General features: G+C 40.6%; 1 protein-coding gene across 4 annotated transcripts in view; it reads right to left on the bottom strand.

The window, feature by feature from the left end:
* Nucleotides 1-20,285, bottom strand: part of LYN (LYN proto-oncogene, Src family tyrosine kinase) — a 117,353-nt gene that overhangs the window by 35,175 nt on the left and 61,893 nt on the right. For all 4 annotated transcript variants that reach the window (XM_040625726.1, XM_040625727.1, XM_008706702.2 and 1 more), the window contains exons 9-10: nt 5,200-5,382; nt 3,095-3,171 (exon numbers count right to left, since the gene is read on the bottom strand). In XM_040625726.1, the coding sequence (XP_040481660.1) occupies nt 3,095-3,171; nt 5,200-5,382 (260 nt within the window). The remainder of the gene's footprint in view (nt 1-3,094; nt 3,172-5,199; nt 5,383-20,285) is intronic.

The following is a 20,285-nucleotide window of genomic DNA, read 5'->3' as shown; positions in this document are numbered from 1 at the left end:
TACAGCCTGCTCGTTGTTCAGTTTAGAGTTCAAATATGGACTCATATAAATCCTTCTGCTTTACCCTATGTCCACGCTAAAGAGTCAAGTGGAAGAAGGTATAGGAAGGATGGTTCATTCCAGTATGTGGGCACCAGGTATCCTCGATCACCCTGGGCCATCATTATTTACATTTATTATTCTCATCTTATCCATTAGGGAGAAGTGATAGAGTTAACTGGCGGCACACGATGGAGAAGAAAAGGGGAAAAAATTCAGAGATGACTTTCTGTATAGAGAGAGAATTTCAGAGGAGTGTTGGTAGTACCAGTCACAAAGGGAATTGACAATATCATGGTGGGAATGCACATCGGGTATAGACAGAAAGCCATGTGTAAGATACATGATTTCAGACTGAAAGTGAGACATGCAGGCCCCACTCCTTGTTGCCAAGGTTCAGGCCCTCTTCTCGTGTTATCAATATCATAACAAGAAAAGTCACAAGCAAATGAAGAAGATGGTAATTAAAGGTGGGGCAACATGGGGTCGCAGGAGGTCCACCTTGAGGGAAGGATTGGGGAAGAGTCTGAGTGAGGTTTGCACCATGAACAAAGATGGACTCAAAAGGAGATCCTATTTGGTTGCCAAAAAAATGAATTTTGTGAAGAACCACATGCTTAGTGACATCGTGGGTGGTGCTGACCTGCTGACTGTCCCACTGACACTTCACCCTCCATGCACTTAGACTGGATGTCCCACCAGTTCTACCCAGTGGCCCCTGCTAAGAAAGAGACCCTGGCAGGGAAACACAAGCTTATCTAGCAGGAGCTGAATTTGGAACACTGGTTTGGTGGTGGCCTTGATTATCCCGGGCCCCTCCTCTCATTGTGGGAGGAGGGGGGGGCTCAGCCCCATCACAGTTGACAGGGGAGTCAACTGAAGCCACCTGGAACCTACAATTTCAAAGTCATGGTCAATGCCAGGCTCTGGGATAATCTTCCTTGCAAACTACAAAGTTTTAGAAAGTACCTTTTCCCCCTAACTCATTTGTAAGTTAGAAAAAAATTACCTTTTTTAGCAATAGTAGTAAGGTAGAAAGTTAAAGAATAGATACAGAGACCCTGAGTTGGACCATAAAAACTTTGACTATGTTGAGATAAGGCTCTTCATAAGGTAAGCCATGCAAAATCAAATAAAAAATACTCATGTGACAAAATAAAGTCCTTTTCCAGGTATGTTACATACCCTAGTATGCATAATTTCCATACAACTGTAGCTCCTATATAACCCTATAGAACTGTAGGCACACACAGATCAGACCCTCAGCTGCACTTGAACTATGACCACTCATGCCTCCAGGCCACATGCCCCACTTTTCCATATCCCTGTCAGCCACCCCCTTCCCTTTCTGAGAACTGGGTACAACAAACCTTCACTATACTCCTCAAGTGTCTCATCCATAGGGGATGCCTAAATCACCACCCCAGTCAAGGGCCTCCTTTATCAATGTTGAGTGTGACACAAGTTTATCAGTTAACTGCTGCTTTCTCCATTTCCTGACTCCCTATCTACATAGGATCTAGAGCTGCATTCATCCAAGTAATCATTCCTCTTACTGCAGAGCAGTGGTTTTCAAACTATGGTCCTGGAACCCTTGGAGTCCATAGAGGAGCTCAGGGGCCAGTGTAGAGAGTTTGAGTAAAGTCAGAGCTATTGGACGTTTTCCCTTCCCCCAGTTCTACCATAGCAATCTTGTTTCATTCCATCTTAGATGTTGGGGTTCCAGATCAGCTTTGAATTTCTTACTCAGATAAGGAACCCACTAACACTTGCCAAGTTTGGATAGATGAGATGGGGCCTGAGCTGGGTGACTTCATCACACACCTCTACCAGAATGATGAGGACTGTCATCCCCAAGATCCCCTCAGTTTCCACCAAGAGGCTCTGAAGTGTTTGTGTCCGTGCCGATGTGATTAGATTAGACCCCCAACAACATCTCCCAAAAATAGGAATTACCATTCCCATGTGATGGGTGAATAAACTAACCCAAAGAGGCAAAAGACTTCCTGAGCGGTTATGGTTATCGAGTCAGAGCCACGAGCCACGATACACGCCAGTCTGCAGATGTCGAACCCCAACTCTGTGCATGATATTGTACTGTAGAATATGTGTTCTGATCCTCTCTTACTTGAAGCACTTTACCTGCATACTAATTCATTCCTTTGATCTCACCTTCCCAAGAAGGCCTTATCAATTTCCCAACTTAAAGAGGGTCTGAGGGAAGAAATGGAAATAAGAAATGAAGATCATAAAGGGGACCCTTTTCCAGAACTTCTGGAAATCCCTTGTGCTACATGGCTTTATGGCACATGACCTTCCCAACATGAACTACCCACGGCCAGTATTGAGAAACAAAACAAGCAAATTACTGAAAATGACTAATAGACACAATTAGACTATTAATAGTAGCTGGCATCATTTCCTTGACACACCAGGTACATTGCTGGGTTTCTGGGTAACTTCCTTCTGCCCTTAAACGCGTTTCAGGAAACATGTGATTCCAAACTAAACAAACCTGCAACTTCTAGGCTAGCACTAGAAATATTATAAATGAATATTTCTTAGAACCCTAAAGATGTATCCAATGAAAAGGACTGGAAGGGGGTAGATAAGGAGAAGAATATAGTTCCTCTGTTTTCAGGAATACTAAGGACTTAAAAGCACCTGCACCTTAGATGAGTAACTTATTAGTACATAGGAATCGTTTATTACGTGCTGTGCTCAGACCACTTGGGATTGTGTCTCCAAAATGGAGCACCGAGTGACCCCTTCCGCCACAGTGCTTCTCTAGCTGGGGCAGGCATGAACATAAGTCTAAGAAGCTGCCTTGTTTTAGGGAAGGTGACATCCAAGTCAGAGCCAGACATACGCACACACATGCCTTCAGTGTGAAACACCCATCACTGTCTCCAAGGAAGTGCACCTCAGAAGGCCTTTTTCTCAGAACCACTCCTGGGAAACACCCAACACAAATGCCTTCTCCCTGGAACATCATGGCACTGAAGCAGGGAGGTCTTCGCGAACTTACGTGCACCCTGGATTTTTAATACTTCACCTGGGCAGAAAAGTCAATTAGCTTTGGAAGCAACACTTTGCCCCCTTCATCGCTCTTCAGGAAATCCAGCAAACTGCCTGTTGACAGAAGAGGAACCAGTGAGTGTACATAAGATCGAAATCCAAACAAGTCAAACGATCACTACTATTAGAGAGGGAACTCACAGAATGATAGCCTTTGTGATTCTGTATGGCCATGGTGCCCTTTCCTGAAGTTGGTCAAACGCAGTCCCCTCTAACCTGTCACCTTTGACCTGATGTGAAATGTGGCGTGTGGGCCAGGTAAGAAAAGGTGACGGTGGACACTGTTTTTCTAGCTATGCGTTTCACAGCACTTTGCACCTGCCGCCACAATCCACTTGATCCAGCCTGATCTTCAGAGCTGCTCAGAGACAGAAACCAGCAGGTCCTCATAGAGGGCTTGCCTGCAGCAGGCACTGCGCTAGGCTTGCTCCTCTCTGTGTCCAGCAAAAGCACAGAAGTCAGCGCGCGCTGTAGGTGTTCAATGAGTATCTGATGAACGTACTGTGCTTTGTCCCTAAGAGAAAGTGTGTCGATAAACCCTCCTACTTCTTAAGACTTCATCTCTAAAACAAGACCTGCTTTTTCTCTTAGAATTTAAAGGGTCAACCTTAGGCAAGGTGGTTACCTGTAATGTCTTAGTCCCTGGAAAGAGGGCATGTCCTACTAGTTCTCACCAGAGGCCATGTGAGGACAGATTTAAAGCACGTGCCACGGTGCTTGGCAGTTGGTAAGTGCTCAATAAATGTTCTGCTGCTTCATCCTCAACACGAACAATGGTACTTAGCCTTCAGATTGCTAAGAAGATTAAGGGAGAGCACCCAAGGAAAGCATCAAGAACAATCTGGTATACAGTAAGTACTCAATAAAGGCTAAGTATTGTGATGAGGTATTTACTTTTATGATTCAAATACGACTAGCTGCTTAATTCGACAAATATTGACTGAACGACAAAGTGTCTGATCCTGAGCCTGGTTTCTGGGTTAAACCAGAAACTAAGCCACAGGGGCTAGTTTTTTTGTTTGTTTTGTTGTCATTGTTTTTGTTTTTGTGGGTTTGTTTTGTTTTTAAACAACGTCCTTTTTTGGAAGGACTCTGAGTGACTGATATTCTGAAATATTTATATATATTAAATAAGAAAATGTAATATTCATCTTTCTAATCTACTCAGCTGAGACATCACGCTATGATCTCCATGATGCATGAGATGATTGTTAATTTGCTATTATTGCTTATGTTTCTTTCTTTTCTTCCTTCATTCCTTTTAAAGATTTTTAAAGAACCATTTGGCAGTTTGTTAGTATCTCTAACTGATATGGAGGAAGAAGGGGAGTAATTCAAGCCCTATTATCCGAAGGTGATATCGGTCGGAGAAAACATGGTTGCAGGACATCTCTTCTTCAGTGATTCTGATTTCAGAGGAATGTAACCTCCAAGAGTTTTAAAAATATTCACATTTTGAAGTCACACCCTGAACACTTAGATAATTCTAAAGAGGAAAATGAACATGTTTTAGGATTTTGAGAACTCCCATTTTAAAGGTATAACAGTAATACTCTTATTTGAAATATGTCTTTTTTGGACAAATATTTACTAACGGTCTTCTATGTCTTGCATGTGATTCTTATGGCTAATATGAATATGAAGACACATGCAGAGAAAATAGAAAGATTACATATTATTTCTATAATACAGATAATACATATAATATTTTTGGTGAAGTGGTTTATGAAAATGCTTTGTTCCCCCGTGTGTTCTGATTTTTTAGTAGTGAGCATGCTGTTTTGGAATTAAAATTATTGGAACATTCCGTGAACATTTAAAGGTTTTACTTCAGGGCGCCTGGGTGGCTCAGTCGGTTAAGGCTCTGCCTTTGGCTCAGGTCATGATCCCAGGGTCCTGGGATGGAGCCCTGCATCCAGCTCCCTGCTCAGCGGGGAGTCTGCTTCTCCCTCTACCCCTACCCCCTGTTCGTGATCTCTCTCTCAAATAAATAAAAATCTTTTAAAAAAAATTAAAAAATAAATGTTTTACTTTTGGTGCTTGAAGCCTTTCAAAAGCCCTTGGTTTGGGGGGCACGCTCACCCTTGGCCATGTACTCGGTGATGATGTAGATAGGCTCCTCTCTGGTGACCACGGCATACAGCCTCACCAGCTTGTCATGCTGAAGGGTCTTCATGAGGTTGGCTTCCTCCAGGAAAGCTTGCACAGACATAGTGCCTGGTTTCAGGGTTTTCACAGCCACTTTGGTACTATTGTTATAGTGACCTAGAAAGACAGTGGAAGAGAGGCATGTTTTATCCAACTGAAAACCAAAAGCCTCATGCAGAATTAGAAGAAAATTTGTAGATAGAAAAACTGACAGAAAACTCTAGACAGTGTTAACATTAGGGGAGGCTGAGTCAAGGGTGTGTGAGAATTCTCTGTACCATCTTTACAAAAAAAATCTAAAATTATTCCAAAATCAACAAGGTATCATAAAGCAATATTTTTGGAAAAAAAAAACAAACCTCTATATGCAATCCATCATGGGGACAAAGATTTTCCTCTCATGAATAAAATGTTCTTTACCCAAGAACAAAAAAAATGCATAGCAAGGCTCAGTATACCCTTATACCACACACACACACACACACACACACGCACACACGCGCGCGCGCGTGCGCACGCACGGGTCTGGAAGAAAACACATTAAAATATGCCAAATGTTGGCCATCTCCAATGGTGCAATTAGACTGATTTCAACTGTGTTCACGATACCTTTAACTACCAAATTTTCTACAATGAACATATATTATTTTTGTAATCAGGATAAAAAGGCTTGCACTTTAAGAAATTACTTATATATACTACATTTGAAGTATAATATAGCTAGAGTCAAATAAGCATTTCCCCAGCTTTTCCAAGAGAACTGGACTTGGGTGACTCTCCATGAGCAAAGGCTTCTGTACCAAAATGTCTGGGAACCACCGCCTCCCACCCCTTCCCCACCCAGGAGATGCAGCAGAAGCAGAGAGTCCCGCAGTGAAGAAACCTGTCAGACTTGGCTAACCTCAGTGCTTCCCACACTTTCTTGACCACAGGACACTCTGTCATGTACCTTTTCACACCCTGTGAAATGCACTTTGGGAAATACTAACTCCTTAATATAGTTTCCCCAAGGTCCCTTTTTCTGGAACCTGCCCCAATGGCGTGCTTAATTCTGAGCCTCGTTTTCTCCTGGGGCCGCCTCTTCTCAGTGGTTTGACAAAGCAGAAATAGAGATAATCACGTTCGCCTTTCCTTTCCGCTCTGTACTTCTCTTGGAAGTGCAAGAAAAAGGTGAGGAAGGAGTGGTAGCAGGTTCCCGGCAGGTTGCTCTACCTGGTGTATTACAGCCTTTTATTTTTCTTTTACCTGTCCTACGAAATGGTGATGTCTAGTGTCTGGTCTCTTTGTTAGATCACATAATTACCTGTGTCTGTACAGAATATAGAGATGACTGGAAACATGCTCAATAAAACATCAACAATGATGATCTCTGGGGGGTAGAATTTGGACCAGACTTTTACTTTCTTTTGTTCTTTTCCATTTTGATTCATTTTGTGAATGAATATGTATCTTTCTTTACAAAGGGAATTATTTCTTTAAAGGAAATTACATCTCTATTTCCACACTTCCAAGTGGGCCAGAAAAAGTATTAGTTAACAGTCAACCATACTTACTAACTTTTCTTCTGATCATTAACACTTATTACTCTGTTAAAACCTTTCCTTTTATATTTCACTTTGATTTGTACTTAATAGTAGCTTGCAGTGTGGTACAGAGAGGTGAAAAATGCGATATACAAAGTAAAATAAGTATTAGAATGTATGGCTGAGCCAGTAATAGAAAGCTGACAAAATACTGTATTAGGTTATTTTCAAAAGCCACAACCTGCAAAAAATAATGGGATCATAAATCTAGTAAATTGATTTTCCATTTAAATGCATAGTTACACACAATATGATCTTTCTTATAGCCTTTAAGAGTAAATTTAAAGTAAATTCCACCAGCAAAAGTCCTTTAACATTGTATTTGAACCAAGAAGATTCATTACCTCAAAACTACAGTAAGATATCACCTCACACCTGTCAGAATGGCTAAAATGAAAAAGACAAAAAACATCAAGTGTTGGCGAGGATGTGGAGAAAAAGGAATCCCACTGCACTGTTGTTGGGAATGCAAACTGGTGCAACCACTGTGAAAAATGGTATGGGGGTTCCTCAGAAAAATTAAAAATAAAACTACCCCATGATTCAGGAATCACACTACTGGGTATTTACCCCCAAAATACAAAAACACTATGTTTGTAGCACCATTATTTATAACAGCCAAACTATGGAAGCAGCCCAAGAAGATGTGGTTATATATATATATGTGTGTGTGTGTGTGTGTGTGTGTGTGTGTGTGTGTGCATATGCATGCAATGGAATACTATTCAGTCATAAAAAAGAATGAAATCTTGACATTTGCAACAACATGGATGGAGCTAGAGAGTATAACTGAAATAAGTCAGAGAAAGACAAATAGCATATTATTTCACTCATATGTGGAATTCAAGAGACAAAGCAAACAAGCAAAGAAAAAAAAGATAGAGAGAGAGACAAACCAAGAAACAGACTCTTAACAAATTTGTAGAGAACAAATTATTGGTCACCAGAGGGAAGGGGGATGGTGGGATGGGTGAAATAGGTGGTAGGGATTAAGAGTACACTCATCACACACAAAATTAAAACTTAAAAAAATTAAAATAAAGATTCATTATAAATTTGTTTAAAGGTTTACACATAGGTATTCAGTTATAAGAATAAATCTAATAAATGAATTTAGTAAAGTCACAGGATACAAAGTTAATAAACAGAAATCTGTTGTATCTCTATATACTAATAATGAAATAGCAGAAAGAGTAATTTAGAAAACAATCCCACTTATAATTGTACCAAAAAGAATAAAGTACTTAGGAATAAATTTAACCAAGGAGGTAAAAGACCCGTAATCTGAAAACTACAAAACACTGATGAGAGAAATTAAAGATGACATAAACCAACAGAGAGATATACCATGCTTGGATTAGAAGAATTAATATTGTTAAAATGACCTTACTGTGCAAAGCAACCTGCAGATTCAATGTAATCTTAATCAAAACACCAATTCATTTTTTACAGAACCAGAACAAATAATCTGAGAATTCGTATGGAACCACAGAAGTCCGTGAATAGCCAAAGCAATCTTGAGAAAGAAGAACATAGCTGGAGGCATCACAATCCCAGGTTTCAAGATACAGTACAACGTTATAGTAATCAAAGCAGTATGGTACTGGCACAAAAATAGACACATACATCAACAGAACAGAATAGAGAGCCCAGAAATAAACTCATACTTGTATGGTCAATTAATCTTTGAGAAAGAAGGCAAGAATGTACAATGGGGAAAAGATAGTTTTTTACAATAAATGGTGTTAAGAAAATTGGACAGCTACATGCAAAACAATGAAACTGGACCACTTTCTTACACCATACAAAAAAATAAACTCAAGATGGATTAAAGACCTAAAAATAAGACCTGAAGCTATAAAACTCCTAAAAGAAAACGTACGCAGTAAACACTGGGACATCAGCCTTTGCAACATATTTATAAATATGTTTCCTCAGGCAAGGAAAACAAAAGCAAAACTAATCTACTGGGACTACACCAAAATAAACAGCTTTTGCATAGCAAAGCAAACCATCAACAAAATGAAAAGACAACCTACTGTGTGGGAGAAGATATTAGAAATGTTATACATCCAATAAGGGGTTAATATCCAAATACATAAGGAACTTCTATAACTCAACACCAGAAAAAAAAAATCTGATTAAAAATGGGTGGCGGGGGTGGGGGGCGCCTGGGTAGTGCAGTCCTTAGGCAGCCGCCTTCGGCTCAGGGCGTGATCCTGGCATTCTGGGATTGAGCCCCACATCGGGCTCCTCTGCTGGGAGCCTGCTTCTTCCTCTCCCACTCCCCCTGCCTGTGTTCCCTCTCTCGCTGGCTGTCTCTCTGTCACATAAATAAATAAAATCGTTAAAAAAAATGGGTAGGGGGACCTGAAGACTTCCAAAGAAGACTTACAGATGGCCAACAGACATATGAAAAGATGCTCAACATCACTAATTATCAGAGAAATGCAAATCAAAACCACAGTGAGATCTCACCTCGCACTAGTCAGAATGGCTAGTATCAAAAAGACAAGAAATAACAAGTGTTGGTGAGGATGTGAAGAAAAAGGAACCCTTGTGCACTGTTGGTAGGGATGTAAATTTGTGCAGCCACTGTGGAAAACAGTATGGAGGCTCCTCAAAAAATTAAAAATAGAAATACCATATGATCCAGCAATTCCACTTTTGGGTATTTATCCAGAGAACATGAAAACACTAATTCTAAAAGATATATGCATGCTTATGTTTATTACAGCATTATTTACAATAGCTGAGATATGGAAGCAACCTAAGTGTTCATCAGTAGATGAATGGTTAAGGAAGTGGTACACACACACACACACGCACACACACGCATGCACACACACACACACATGCACACGCGCGCACACACACACACACACACACACACACACACACTGGAATTTACTCGGCCATAAAAGAGATGAGATCTTGCCATTGGCAACAGCATGAATGGACCTAGAGGGCAATATGCTAAGTGAAATATGTCAGACAAAGACAGACAAATACCACATGATTTCCCTTAGATGTGGGATCTAAAAAGACAAAACAAACGAACAAACAAACAAACAAACCAACTCAAGAGAGAACAAACTGGTGGTTGCCAGAGAGGAGGGGGTGTGAGGAAGGGCAACATAGGTATAGGGAATGAAGAGGTACAAACGTCCAGTTATCAAATAAATAAGTCATGGAGATGAAAAGTAGAGCATAGGAAATATAGTCAATAATATTGCAATTACGTTACGTAGCAGCAGATGGTAACTGAACTTACCGGGGTCAGCAGAGACTAATGTACAGAATTGCCAAATCACCATTTTGTGCATCTGAAAGTAATATAACATTGTGTGCCAACTATCCTCCAATAATAAATACAAAAAATAAATTATATAAAATGCAAAAAAAAAGGTTTATACGTAGATCCTTAGTTACATGATTGTATCAGTGGCAAAACAGCAAGAAAATACACTCTCTTTGACGCATGTAACTGACAAAGGACTAGTGCCCAGAATATATAAAGAATTCCTATAAATCAATAAAAAAAATAGAAAAATAGACAAAGGCTTGCATGGACAGTTGAAAAAGAAGTCCATTGGGTGATGGACCTTCAGTAGGGCATGTGAAGTAATGAGCACTGGGTATTATATGAGACTGATGAATCACTCACCTCTACCTCTGAAACTGATAATACATTATATGTTAATTAATTGAATTTAAATTTTAAGAAGTCCAAATTGCTAAGTAACATGTAAAAAGAACTCAATCTTATTAGTAATCAGAAAAATGCAAATAAAGCCATAGGAAGACGCCACCACCCAGCTCAGCAAAAATGACCAAGCCTGACAGTGTGAGTGCTGGTGAGCACACGACCCTAGTGGGGAAACTGGGGCCCCTCCCCAAGGCCACCTCCTTCGGGGCTCTCTTCTGAGCATCAGTGAATTCAGCTGTGAAGCTTCTATCCTTACCAACATTCCCAGGGCCCATGACGGATGTTGACAGAGCAGCCTTCTTTCAAGTGCAATTACCTTGAGTGACCACACACACACACACACACACACACACAAGAGCTGTGCTGACCTGCGGCCCACCTTCTTCTAGATACAATTCTGCTGACCAGGAAATGGCACACTGAGAACTCTTGTACATTTTGCTGGGACAAGCACTTTGGAAACAGAGTTGGCAGTATTTAGGAGAGTTGAAGATTCATACTCCCGTGATCCAGCAAACGGACTCCTGGTTCACCCTAGAGAAAGTCACGTATCCTTGCACCAGTACCAAAGTGTTCCTGGCAGAATTGTTCCTAGCGGCTTAAAACTGGGAACATGTGAAGTTCCATCAATAAATAGTGGAATCAATGGACAAGCCATCATACCACTTGAGTAAAAATACAGCAAAACACTACATAGCAATGAAGGTAAATGAACTGTAGCTACACCCCAAGACATGGATGAATCTCACAACGATAATGCTGAACAGAAAGAGGCGAGACGTAATACAAGAGTACATTTGGTATGATGCATTTATATAAAGTTTAAAAACAGGTAAAACTAAACTATACTGTTTGAGGATGCACACCCCCATATACAAAAGTAACAAAAGTGTAAAGAAAAGGAAATTACCACAGAAGTCAGAATGGCAGCTGCCTTTGGGGGATGGTCTTTTGGGTACAGCCAGGTTGGAGGTGGGAAGGGGTAAGTGGGGGCTTCTGGGTGCTGGTAAGTTTCCAGTGTGTGGTCTCAGGCAGCATCTCCCACACCAGTTTTCCTTTTGTAATTATTTGTGATATAGAATATTTGTGCTGTACATACTTTCCAGGCTGCTTGTTATATGACACAGCAATAAAAGCAAAAGAAACAAAAGTGTTCTCTCTCTGTCATCGAACAATGGGACTCACTGAGACTTTTACATCATATGAAATTATGGGTTAAGGATAAAGAAAAAAAATGCTTTCCAAGGGTAGGGGAAAAGTTATCAGGAAATAGCACAGCTGCTGAAGATATTAAAAATGCTGATAAGGACTTTGAGATGAGCAGTGACTGAAACAGCTGCGTCCAGCAGAGCTCAAGAATGGCAGCAGCTCCCACTTACTGGTGTCTTGGGGCCGTGGTATTTAAACAACAGGGCAGCTTTCCAACTTGCACAAAGCCATGATTTTTATTCGGCACTACAGGATCAAATCACACATTACCAAGATATTCTCCAGTAGGGTATGGGTTCAATTAACCTAGTCATGGAGATTTGGGTTGGCATTACAGATGCAAGTCATTTTTAAAAAATCATTTGAAAGGAAAGCATGTCTTGAAGAGTGCAAGTCTGGCACAGTTAAAGAAAGTTGGGGTGACAATTTGAGAAAGCTCTGTTTTCAGGTGTGACTAATTTGCTAAGTAGCACCTAGGTACCACACAATGAAGTTGGCTTTATAAAAAGATACATGGGGTGGACTTTGCAAGTTGGCTGGTGATTAGTTTCAACGCAGTTGGCTCAAATGAAAATAGATCAAGCAGAATCAGTTCAAAACAAGTTCCCTTTCTTCCACAAAGTCTCTTCGTAGACCAAGTGGTAACAGGAAACATCATCCTTGGCTTCACCTACCAGTCAGTTCCCTCGGAATCCAATAATCCACAGGGGGAAACGTGTCACCAAGCCAGATGTCAAGAGGATCACACGAACGAGAGGAAACAGCTTGAGGGAGAAACTCCTTTCTTTTATACCAACCCCCTCTCCCCCAGAACAGGTCACTTCCTAGTATTTGTTCACTGCATTTTGGACCAAAAAAATCCGGACCATAAAATGTGTCTATGTACCATTCCTCAAGCTTTACAAAAATATCAATTTTCTTGGTTGACAGTGATATCATTTTTAATTTGTTCTTCTTTTTCTACCAATGAGAAAAACTAGACTGCTCATCTCTTGAGAAATAAAACAGAGAAATAAAAAATAAAATTCATGCAGCTCTAAATGGCAGACCTCGCTATTACACCAGCCCTCAGACTGTTGGAATGAGGCACACAGACACATTTAGGAGAGGGGGCATCTTTTGACCTCTGATGCATAACATAATGTCACCAAGCATTATTGTTTTGGTTTTATTCCCAGTATTCCTTTATTAAATGCACTCAACATATTGACATTATTTTAATAGCTAAGGACATCCAAATTCACAGAACTATATCTGCAAAAGATTCCAGATCAAAATTTCTATTTTTTTCTTTTTCCTTTCCTTTTTCTTTCTTCCTTCTTTCCTTCCTTCCTTCCCCACCCTGTTCCTACCTCCTCTTCCTTCCTTTCTTTAATACAAGACTAGAAAGAGAAAAGCACGATTAAAAAAACAACCACCAGTGTCAATATCCTGGCAATGATATCATACTGCAGTTTTGCAAGATGTTATCAGTGGGGGAAACTGGGTAAAGGTTACATGGGATCTCTTTGTATTATATATATATGCATATGAAAGCTTTGTTGAAATATAATCCATATACCATACCATTTGCCTGTTTAAAGTATACAATTCATTGGTTTTTAAATATTCAGAGTTGTGAGCCCATCAGCACAATTACTGAAACATTTCCATCACCCCCAAAAGAATCCCCATATCCACTGACAGTCACATCTCCATCCTTCCAGCCTTCCACCCGAGGCAACCACTCATTTCCTTTGTCTTTATAGATTTGCCTATTCACAACACTTCATATAAATGGAATCACATAACATGTGGTCCTCTATGTCTGTCTGGTTTCTTTCATTCAACATAGTGTTTTGAAAGGTCATCCACACTGCAGCACGTGTCAGTACTTTCTTTCTTTTTATTTTTTTTTTAAAGATTTTATTTATTTATTTGACAGAGATAGAGACAGCCAGCGAGAGAGGGAACACAAGTAGGGGGAGTGGGAGAGGAAGAAGCAGGCTCATGGTGGAAGAGCCTGATGTGGGGCTCGATCCCAGAACGCCAGGATCACGCCCTGAGCTGAAGGCAGACGCTTGACCGCTGTGCCACCCAGGCGCCCCAGTACTTTCTTTCTTTTTATTGCTGAATCATACTCCATGGTATGGATACACCACATTTTGTCTACCCATCCAACTGACGGACATGTGGGTTATTTACAATCTTTAGCTATTATGAATAATGCTCTTCCAAATATTTGTGTAAAAGTGTTTGCATGGACATGTTTTCTTTTCTGAATTATTTCTTACAATTGCATATAAATCTACAATTATTTCAAAATAAAAAATTTAATTAAAAAAACCCCAAGAAACAGGGGTGCTTGGGTGACTCAGTCTGTTAAATGTCCAACTCTTGGTTTTGGCTCAGCTTGTATGCTCAGCAGGGAGTCTGCTTGAAGATTCTCTCTCTCCTTGTCCCTCTGCCCCTGCACCCCCCTGCCCCCTGCACACATGAACATGCATTCACGTACCCTCGTGCACTCTTTCTCTCAAATAAATAAATAAATCTTTAAAAAAATAAAACAAGAAACAACTTTGTTGAGTGCGGAAATCCTGGGTAATCTCCCCTACTTCAGTCTTCACACTAATGTTACCATACTTCCTTTATAAGAAATTCAGTATTTAATAATAACACTGGTTTTCTGAGTGCTGTCGATTAAGTGCTTACCTGAATCATCTCATTTAATCCTCATATCATGCCTAAAAAAGCTAGGTTCTATTAAGACCTTTCAGATAAGCCTCTGTTGCCTCTCTCTTGTAAAATATTATTAGCAAATCGAACAACCCGATTAAAACCTGAGCAAAGGACTTGAATAGATATTTCTCCAAAGAAGATATATAAATGGCCAGTAAACACATGAAAATATAAACACATATGCTGAACATAACTAATCACTAGGGAAATGCATATCAAAATCATAATGAGACAAAACCTAACACCCATTAGGATGGCTACCTTAGAAAGGGAGGAAGGCAGGGAGTAAGGGGAGGAAGGAAGGAAGGAAGGGGAGAGAAAGAGAGAGAGACAGAGAGAAGTAAAGAGTAAGTGTTGATGAGGATGTGGAGAAATTGGAACCCTTGTGCACTGTTGGTAGGAATGTAAAGTGTAGCTGCTATGGAAAACAGTATGGCAGTTCCTCAAAAACTTAAATATGGAATTTCCCTGTGATCCAGCAATCCCACTCTGAGTATATGCCCCAGAGAATTGGAAGCAGGGTCTCAAAGAGAAATCTGTGCACGCATGTACATAGCAGCATTATTCACAATAACTTGGGAATCAACCCACGTGTCTATCAGTGGACGAATGGGTCAACAAAATATTAGTCAGCTTTAGAATGGAAAGAAATTCCATCACAGGCTACAACAGGCATGAACTGGAGGATGTGCTACAGGAAATAAGCCAGTCACACAAGAAAAGTACATATTTTATGATTCTGCTTATTTGATATACCAAGGCTGGTCGTATTTATATAGACAGAAAGCAGAATGGTGGTTGACAGGGGCTGGGAAGAGGGTTAAGGGGAATTGTTGTTTAAAGAGTACAGAAGCTCAGTTTTGCAAGATAAAAAGAGCATTGGAAATTGGCTGTCTAATGGGAATGTCTATAACAGTACTGAATTGTATACTTAAAAATGGTTAAGATGGTAAATTTTATGTTATATGCATTTGACCATAAACACAAAATTATTAGCAAAGCTATTCAAATGGTGAATTTTCACCAGATTTTTACCTTCTTTCAAACAGTTTAAATCCAAATAATACTCCTGATAGAACAATTACATATTTTCTGATGCCACATTTCTCCTCTCTTTTAAGCTCAGTTTCTCCCACCACCTGGGCACATGCTAAAAAATGTTCTAAAAAAACAGTGTGAAGATTTAGCAGGTGGCCAGTGGAAGTGCATGAACAGGAAAAGGTGAGAAACGGGCAGGAGGTCTAGTATATTTGGAATTGGAAGCAGAGGTTTTCCTAATCTCAGAAGGACCAATGAGCTTGAGCTGCAGGTAACGATTTCAGCACAGGCTTGGGCCACTCAGGACAGAAATGTACTGTGAGCCAGTCGACTCAGGCATGTGCCCCCTGCTGCTACGTTAGCTCACCCCCTCATCAGTTTCTTTGGCCGAGTTGGGCTGGCATATTGCTCCTGTGACCACCACCATGGTAAAGCTGGCAAAGAGATTACCATTCTGCTTGCTAGTAGCTCTCAAGAAAATTTTAAGAAGGGGCGCCTGGGTGGCTCAGTCGGGTAAGCATCTGCCTTCAGCTCAGGTCATGATCCCAGGGTCCTGAGATTGAGTCCCACATCGGGCTCCTTGCTCAGCGGGGAGCCTGCTTTTGTCTCTGCCTGCTGCTCTCCCTGCTTGCGCTCTCTCTCTCCCCCCTCTCTTTCTCTGATAAATCAATAAATAAAATCTTTAATATTCAAAAAAGAGAATTATAAGAAAATACAAGAGGACAAGCTTAATCTCTTCCCTCAAAGCAATTTCTCAAACTAGCAGATCTTATCCCTTATCTCTCCAGTGCAAATAGCATGTAGTTTGATGCCTTTATCCTGGCTTCACAGCTGAACACAAGGAGGTTAGAACAGAACTCCAAACCATCATTCCGTATGCTGGGTTACTGTTTTAGAGCAGATGAGTACACCCTAGTTAAGCTCCCTCTACTTTTCTCTTTGTGACAGGTATGCAAGTCCTTTGCTGGCAAATATTCACAGGAAGGTCTAACTGGATCATTTATAGTTTGAACTCATGACTGGAAATGGGGAAAAATCCAATGAAATACAGCTTCCAGTGACTATGGCCAAATACGGTAAAATAAATAAAACTGAAGAGCACAGAATCATATTGTATAGAAAACACGTCAGGTATAATCTCATTCTCATTTCAGCAACTGAAAAGATGGTTGTCTGCCCATTTTACTGATGTGGAAACTGATGAGGTCAAATTAACTTGTAAATAGCTTATTAGCGAGCAAGTGAGTCCAGGTCTTTGGGATGCCAAAGAGGCTGGCGTCTTCACTGCCTCGAATGACTTTGGGCAAGTCGCTTGTCTGAGTCCAGTGTCCTTGTTTATCAAATGATGGCAATAATTCCTACCTCACGGTGTTACTGCGGTGACTATGAGAGATAATTGATGCATATGTGCCTAGAGGGGACCAGAAGACACTGTACAGCTGGGATATTCCTCCTTCTATCCTTCTTCTTCCTCACCCCTCACTTCATCACCTCCTCCCCACTCAAAATCATGGTAAATACGGGGAGGGAAGAGCACTCAGATGGCCAGGGGAATTAGGCAGGTACCTGGTTCCCTCATGAGCCAGTGGGGTTGGAGAAGACATGTTTGCGGGGAGCGTGGAGGAAGACAGGGACAGCTTCTTTTTAGAGAAGTGATGGCTTCTAAGAGGGAAAAGAACTCAAAATGAGCAGATAATGCTGAAACCACTTGGGGAAAATTCTTTTGGAGCAGAGGATATTTACATGATCTTAAATATCTCCCCACAGATTATTAATTAATTATGAAAGGGAATTAAAAAGTAATATTTACAATGGAGATATCTGGTAGACCTCCTTAAAATCAAATAGACCATGAGCAATAATGGGACTAACTAATATTTTGTGCCTCCTGGTAAATGCCCTGAGGACATAGCATCACTTACTACTTAGATAGTATTCATGCACAAAGGCAACCCCTGAGCCAAATCATGGAAAAATCCAAATGAGAAACATTCTACAGAACAACTGACCCATGTTCTACAAAATGTCATAAAGGATGAAGAAGGACCAAGGGACTGTTCCAGAGTAGAGGATAGTGAAGACATGTCAACTCAATGCAAATACATGATCCTAAGGAGCTCAAGGGCATTACTGGGACAACTAAAGAAATTCTAGACTCTGTATTAGATAATAGTATGCATCAATGTTAGATCTCCTCAAGTGGCCAAGGTATCATGTAAGAGAATGGTCCTGCTCTTAGGAGACACATATTTCAGTATTTAGGGGTGAAAAGTCATCACATCTGCAACTCACCCTCAAGTGGTTCAACAACAACACCAAGAAAAATAAAATATTTATGTGTATGTGTATGTATGTAGAAAAGAGATAAAGCAAATATAGCAAACTACTAACTGGTGAACTCAGGTGAAGTGTCTGTAATGTTTATTACACAATTCCGGCCCCTATTCTGTGGGTTTGCAAAAAAATATATTAAGAAATAAATACAAATATCTCAGAGGAATAAAGAAGGTGGCTTTTTTTTTTAAATGAGCAGATAACAGCTTGATGATCCCTCAAAAAGTTAATGATAGAATTACCATATGACTCAGCAATTTCACTCCTAAAAGAATGTATATACCCAATAGAAATGACACCATTTGTCTACACAATCTGTATGTGAACGCCCGTAGCAGCATTAGTCACAATAGCCAAAAGGTGGAAACAACCCAAATATCCATCAGCAGATAAATGGATAAACAAATTGTGGTATATCCATACAGCAGAACATTATTCAGCCATAAAAAGGATGAAATTCTGACATATGCTACAACACGGAGGAGCCTTGAGGACATTACGTTAAGTGACATAAGCCAGTCACAAAAGGATAAATGCAGTGTGATTCAACTTACATGAGGTACCTGGATTAGTCAAGTTCATTGAGACAGGTAGAATGGTGGTTGCCAGGGTCCGGGGGGAAGGGGAAATGGGGAACGATTGCTTCACAGGCACAGTGCTTCCTTTTGGGGTGATGAATGTATTCTGGAACTAGATGGAGGTGGTGGTTACACAACAGTGTGAATGTAGTAAATGTCACAGAATTGTTCACTTTAAAATGACTGATTTGGGGATGCCTGGGTGGCTCAGTCAGTTAAGCATCTGCCTTTGGCTCAGGTCATGACCCCAGGGTCCTGGGATCAAGCCCCATGTCGGGCTCCCTGCTCAGTGGGGAGTCTGCTTCTCCCTGTCCCCCTGCCTGTGCTCTCTCTCGCACGCACGCTCTCTCTCTCTAAAATAAATAAATAAAATCCTAAAATGACTGATTTTATGTGACACAAATTCTACCTCAATAAAAAGGAAAACGGCAGACAGATAAAGGCGGAGTTTGATTCTATGACCTGGGCCACAGAGTGTGAATGAGAAGAGGCCGCGTCAGGAGCACACACTCACATCCACGAATCTGCTGACTGGGATGGAAATGGGCACTACTGACTGGTTCTGGAATATGCCAACCAAAATGAAGACTGTCAGGTTCTGTAATTATCGTTTACCTCAATTCCACAACAAGTTCACAGACTTACAGTGCAGTGAGAACTCATTCTATGCTGGGTCAGTATCTGTTGTATTTAAAAGATGCTTCAACTCAAGCAACAGCAACAGGAGAAAGGAGGCAGTACTCTGACACTAGTGGCCAAGACGTTAGAGGAGAAAACCCCTCTCCCTCACAGACCGGACCCCTGGATGGGCAAGCGAGGTGCCTGCATGGTCGCAGCAGGCTGAGTGTCTAGCTTCTGCTCAGCGGGGACTGCACAGGATTAAAAGCTGCTACCCCTTCGTCTCTCTAGAAATCACAGTTGCTTTTCATTCAGACAAAGCTGGCACAGAAAAAGCGATCCACTAAGATGTGTATGACTTCACGTGTTATCCTTAACAAGAGCAATGGCATTTTCAGTTAGAACCTCAAAGAGAACATGACTTTTTAAAGAGAGGCTTTAAAAATTCTATCACAAAAGAAAAAGAAAATTCACATTCGCTATAAAAACTTTAGAAAAGACATGGGGAAAAATTCCTCTGGAGAAGTCACTGCTCTAATTTCATCATACCTGTTGTCAGCCTGGGAAGGCAGGACTTGACAAAAAGGAATGATTCATTAATGGCAGCACTTTGCACATCTTTAGAAACTTTCTTGGTGAGAAAGTGCAATAAATGTGATGCTTCCTATTACGCCCACTACTAAGGACTATCCTCACCCCAAATATAATTTTCCCTGAGAGGGAAGCCAATTCCCAACCCTTAAAATATGTGTCCAGAGAATCTGGTGATGAGAGAATCATGAATGAGTAGACAGAACAGTCAGGATAAAAACCCACTGTCCTCTCCCTTATAAATGTTCATTCTAAAAGAGCTACTACCAGGGGCAGGAGGAGAAGTGAAATAGGTAAAGGGGAGTAAGAGGTACAAACATCCAGTTATAAAGCAATTAGGTCACGGTGAAGAAAAGCACAACATGGAAGACAGAGTCAATAATGTCATAACAATGTCGTATGGTGACAGATGGCGACTACACTTCTCATGGTGAGCAGAGCACAGCACACAGAATTGTTGAATCACTATGCTATATACCTGAAACGAATACAACATTGTATGTCAACTATAATTCAACTAAAAATGGTTTTAAAAAACTTTTAAAAAGAAGAGAGAAAATTACAACAAAGAGAGTCCAACCAAACCAATTTGAGGCCAGTTCTTGGTGCCAGGTGGACAAAGCAAAACAAAACAAGTGATGC

This window comes from Ursus maritimus, unplaced genomic scaffold (assembly GCF_017311325.1).
Source record: "Ursus maritimus isolate PB19 unplaced genomic scaffold, ASM1731132v1 scaffold_9, whole genome shotgun sequence".
NCBI lineage: Eukaryota > Metazoa > Chordata > Mammalia > Carnivora > Ursidae > Ursus > Ursus maritimus.
The sequence above is the reverse complement of the archived record's forward strand: the minus strand, read 5'-3'. Positions and strand labels throughout refer to the sequence as shown.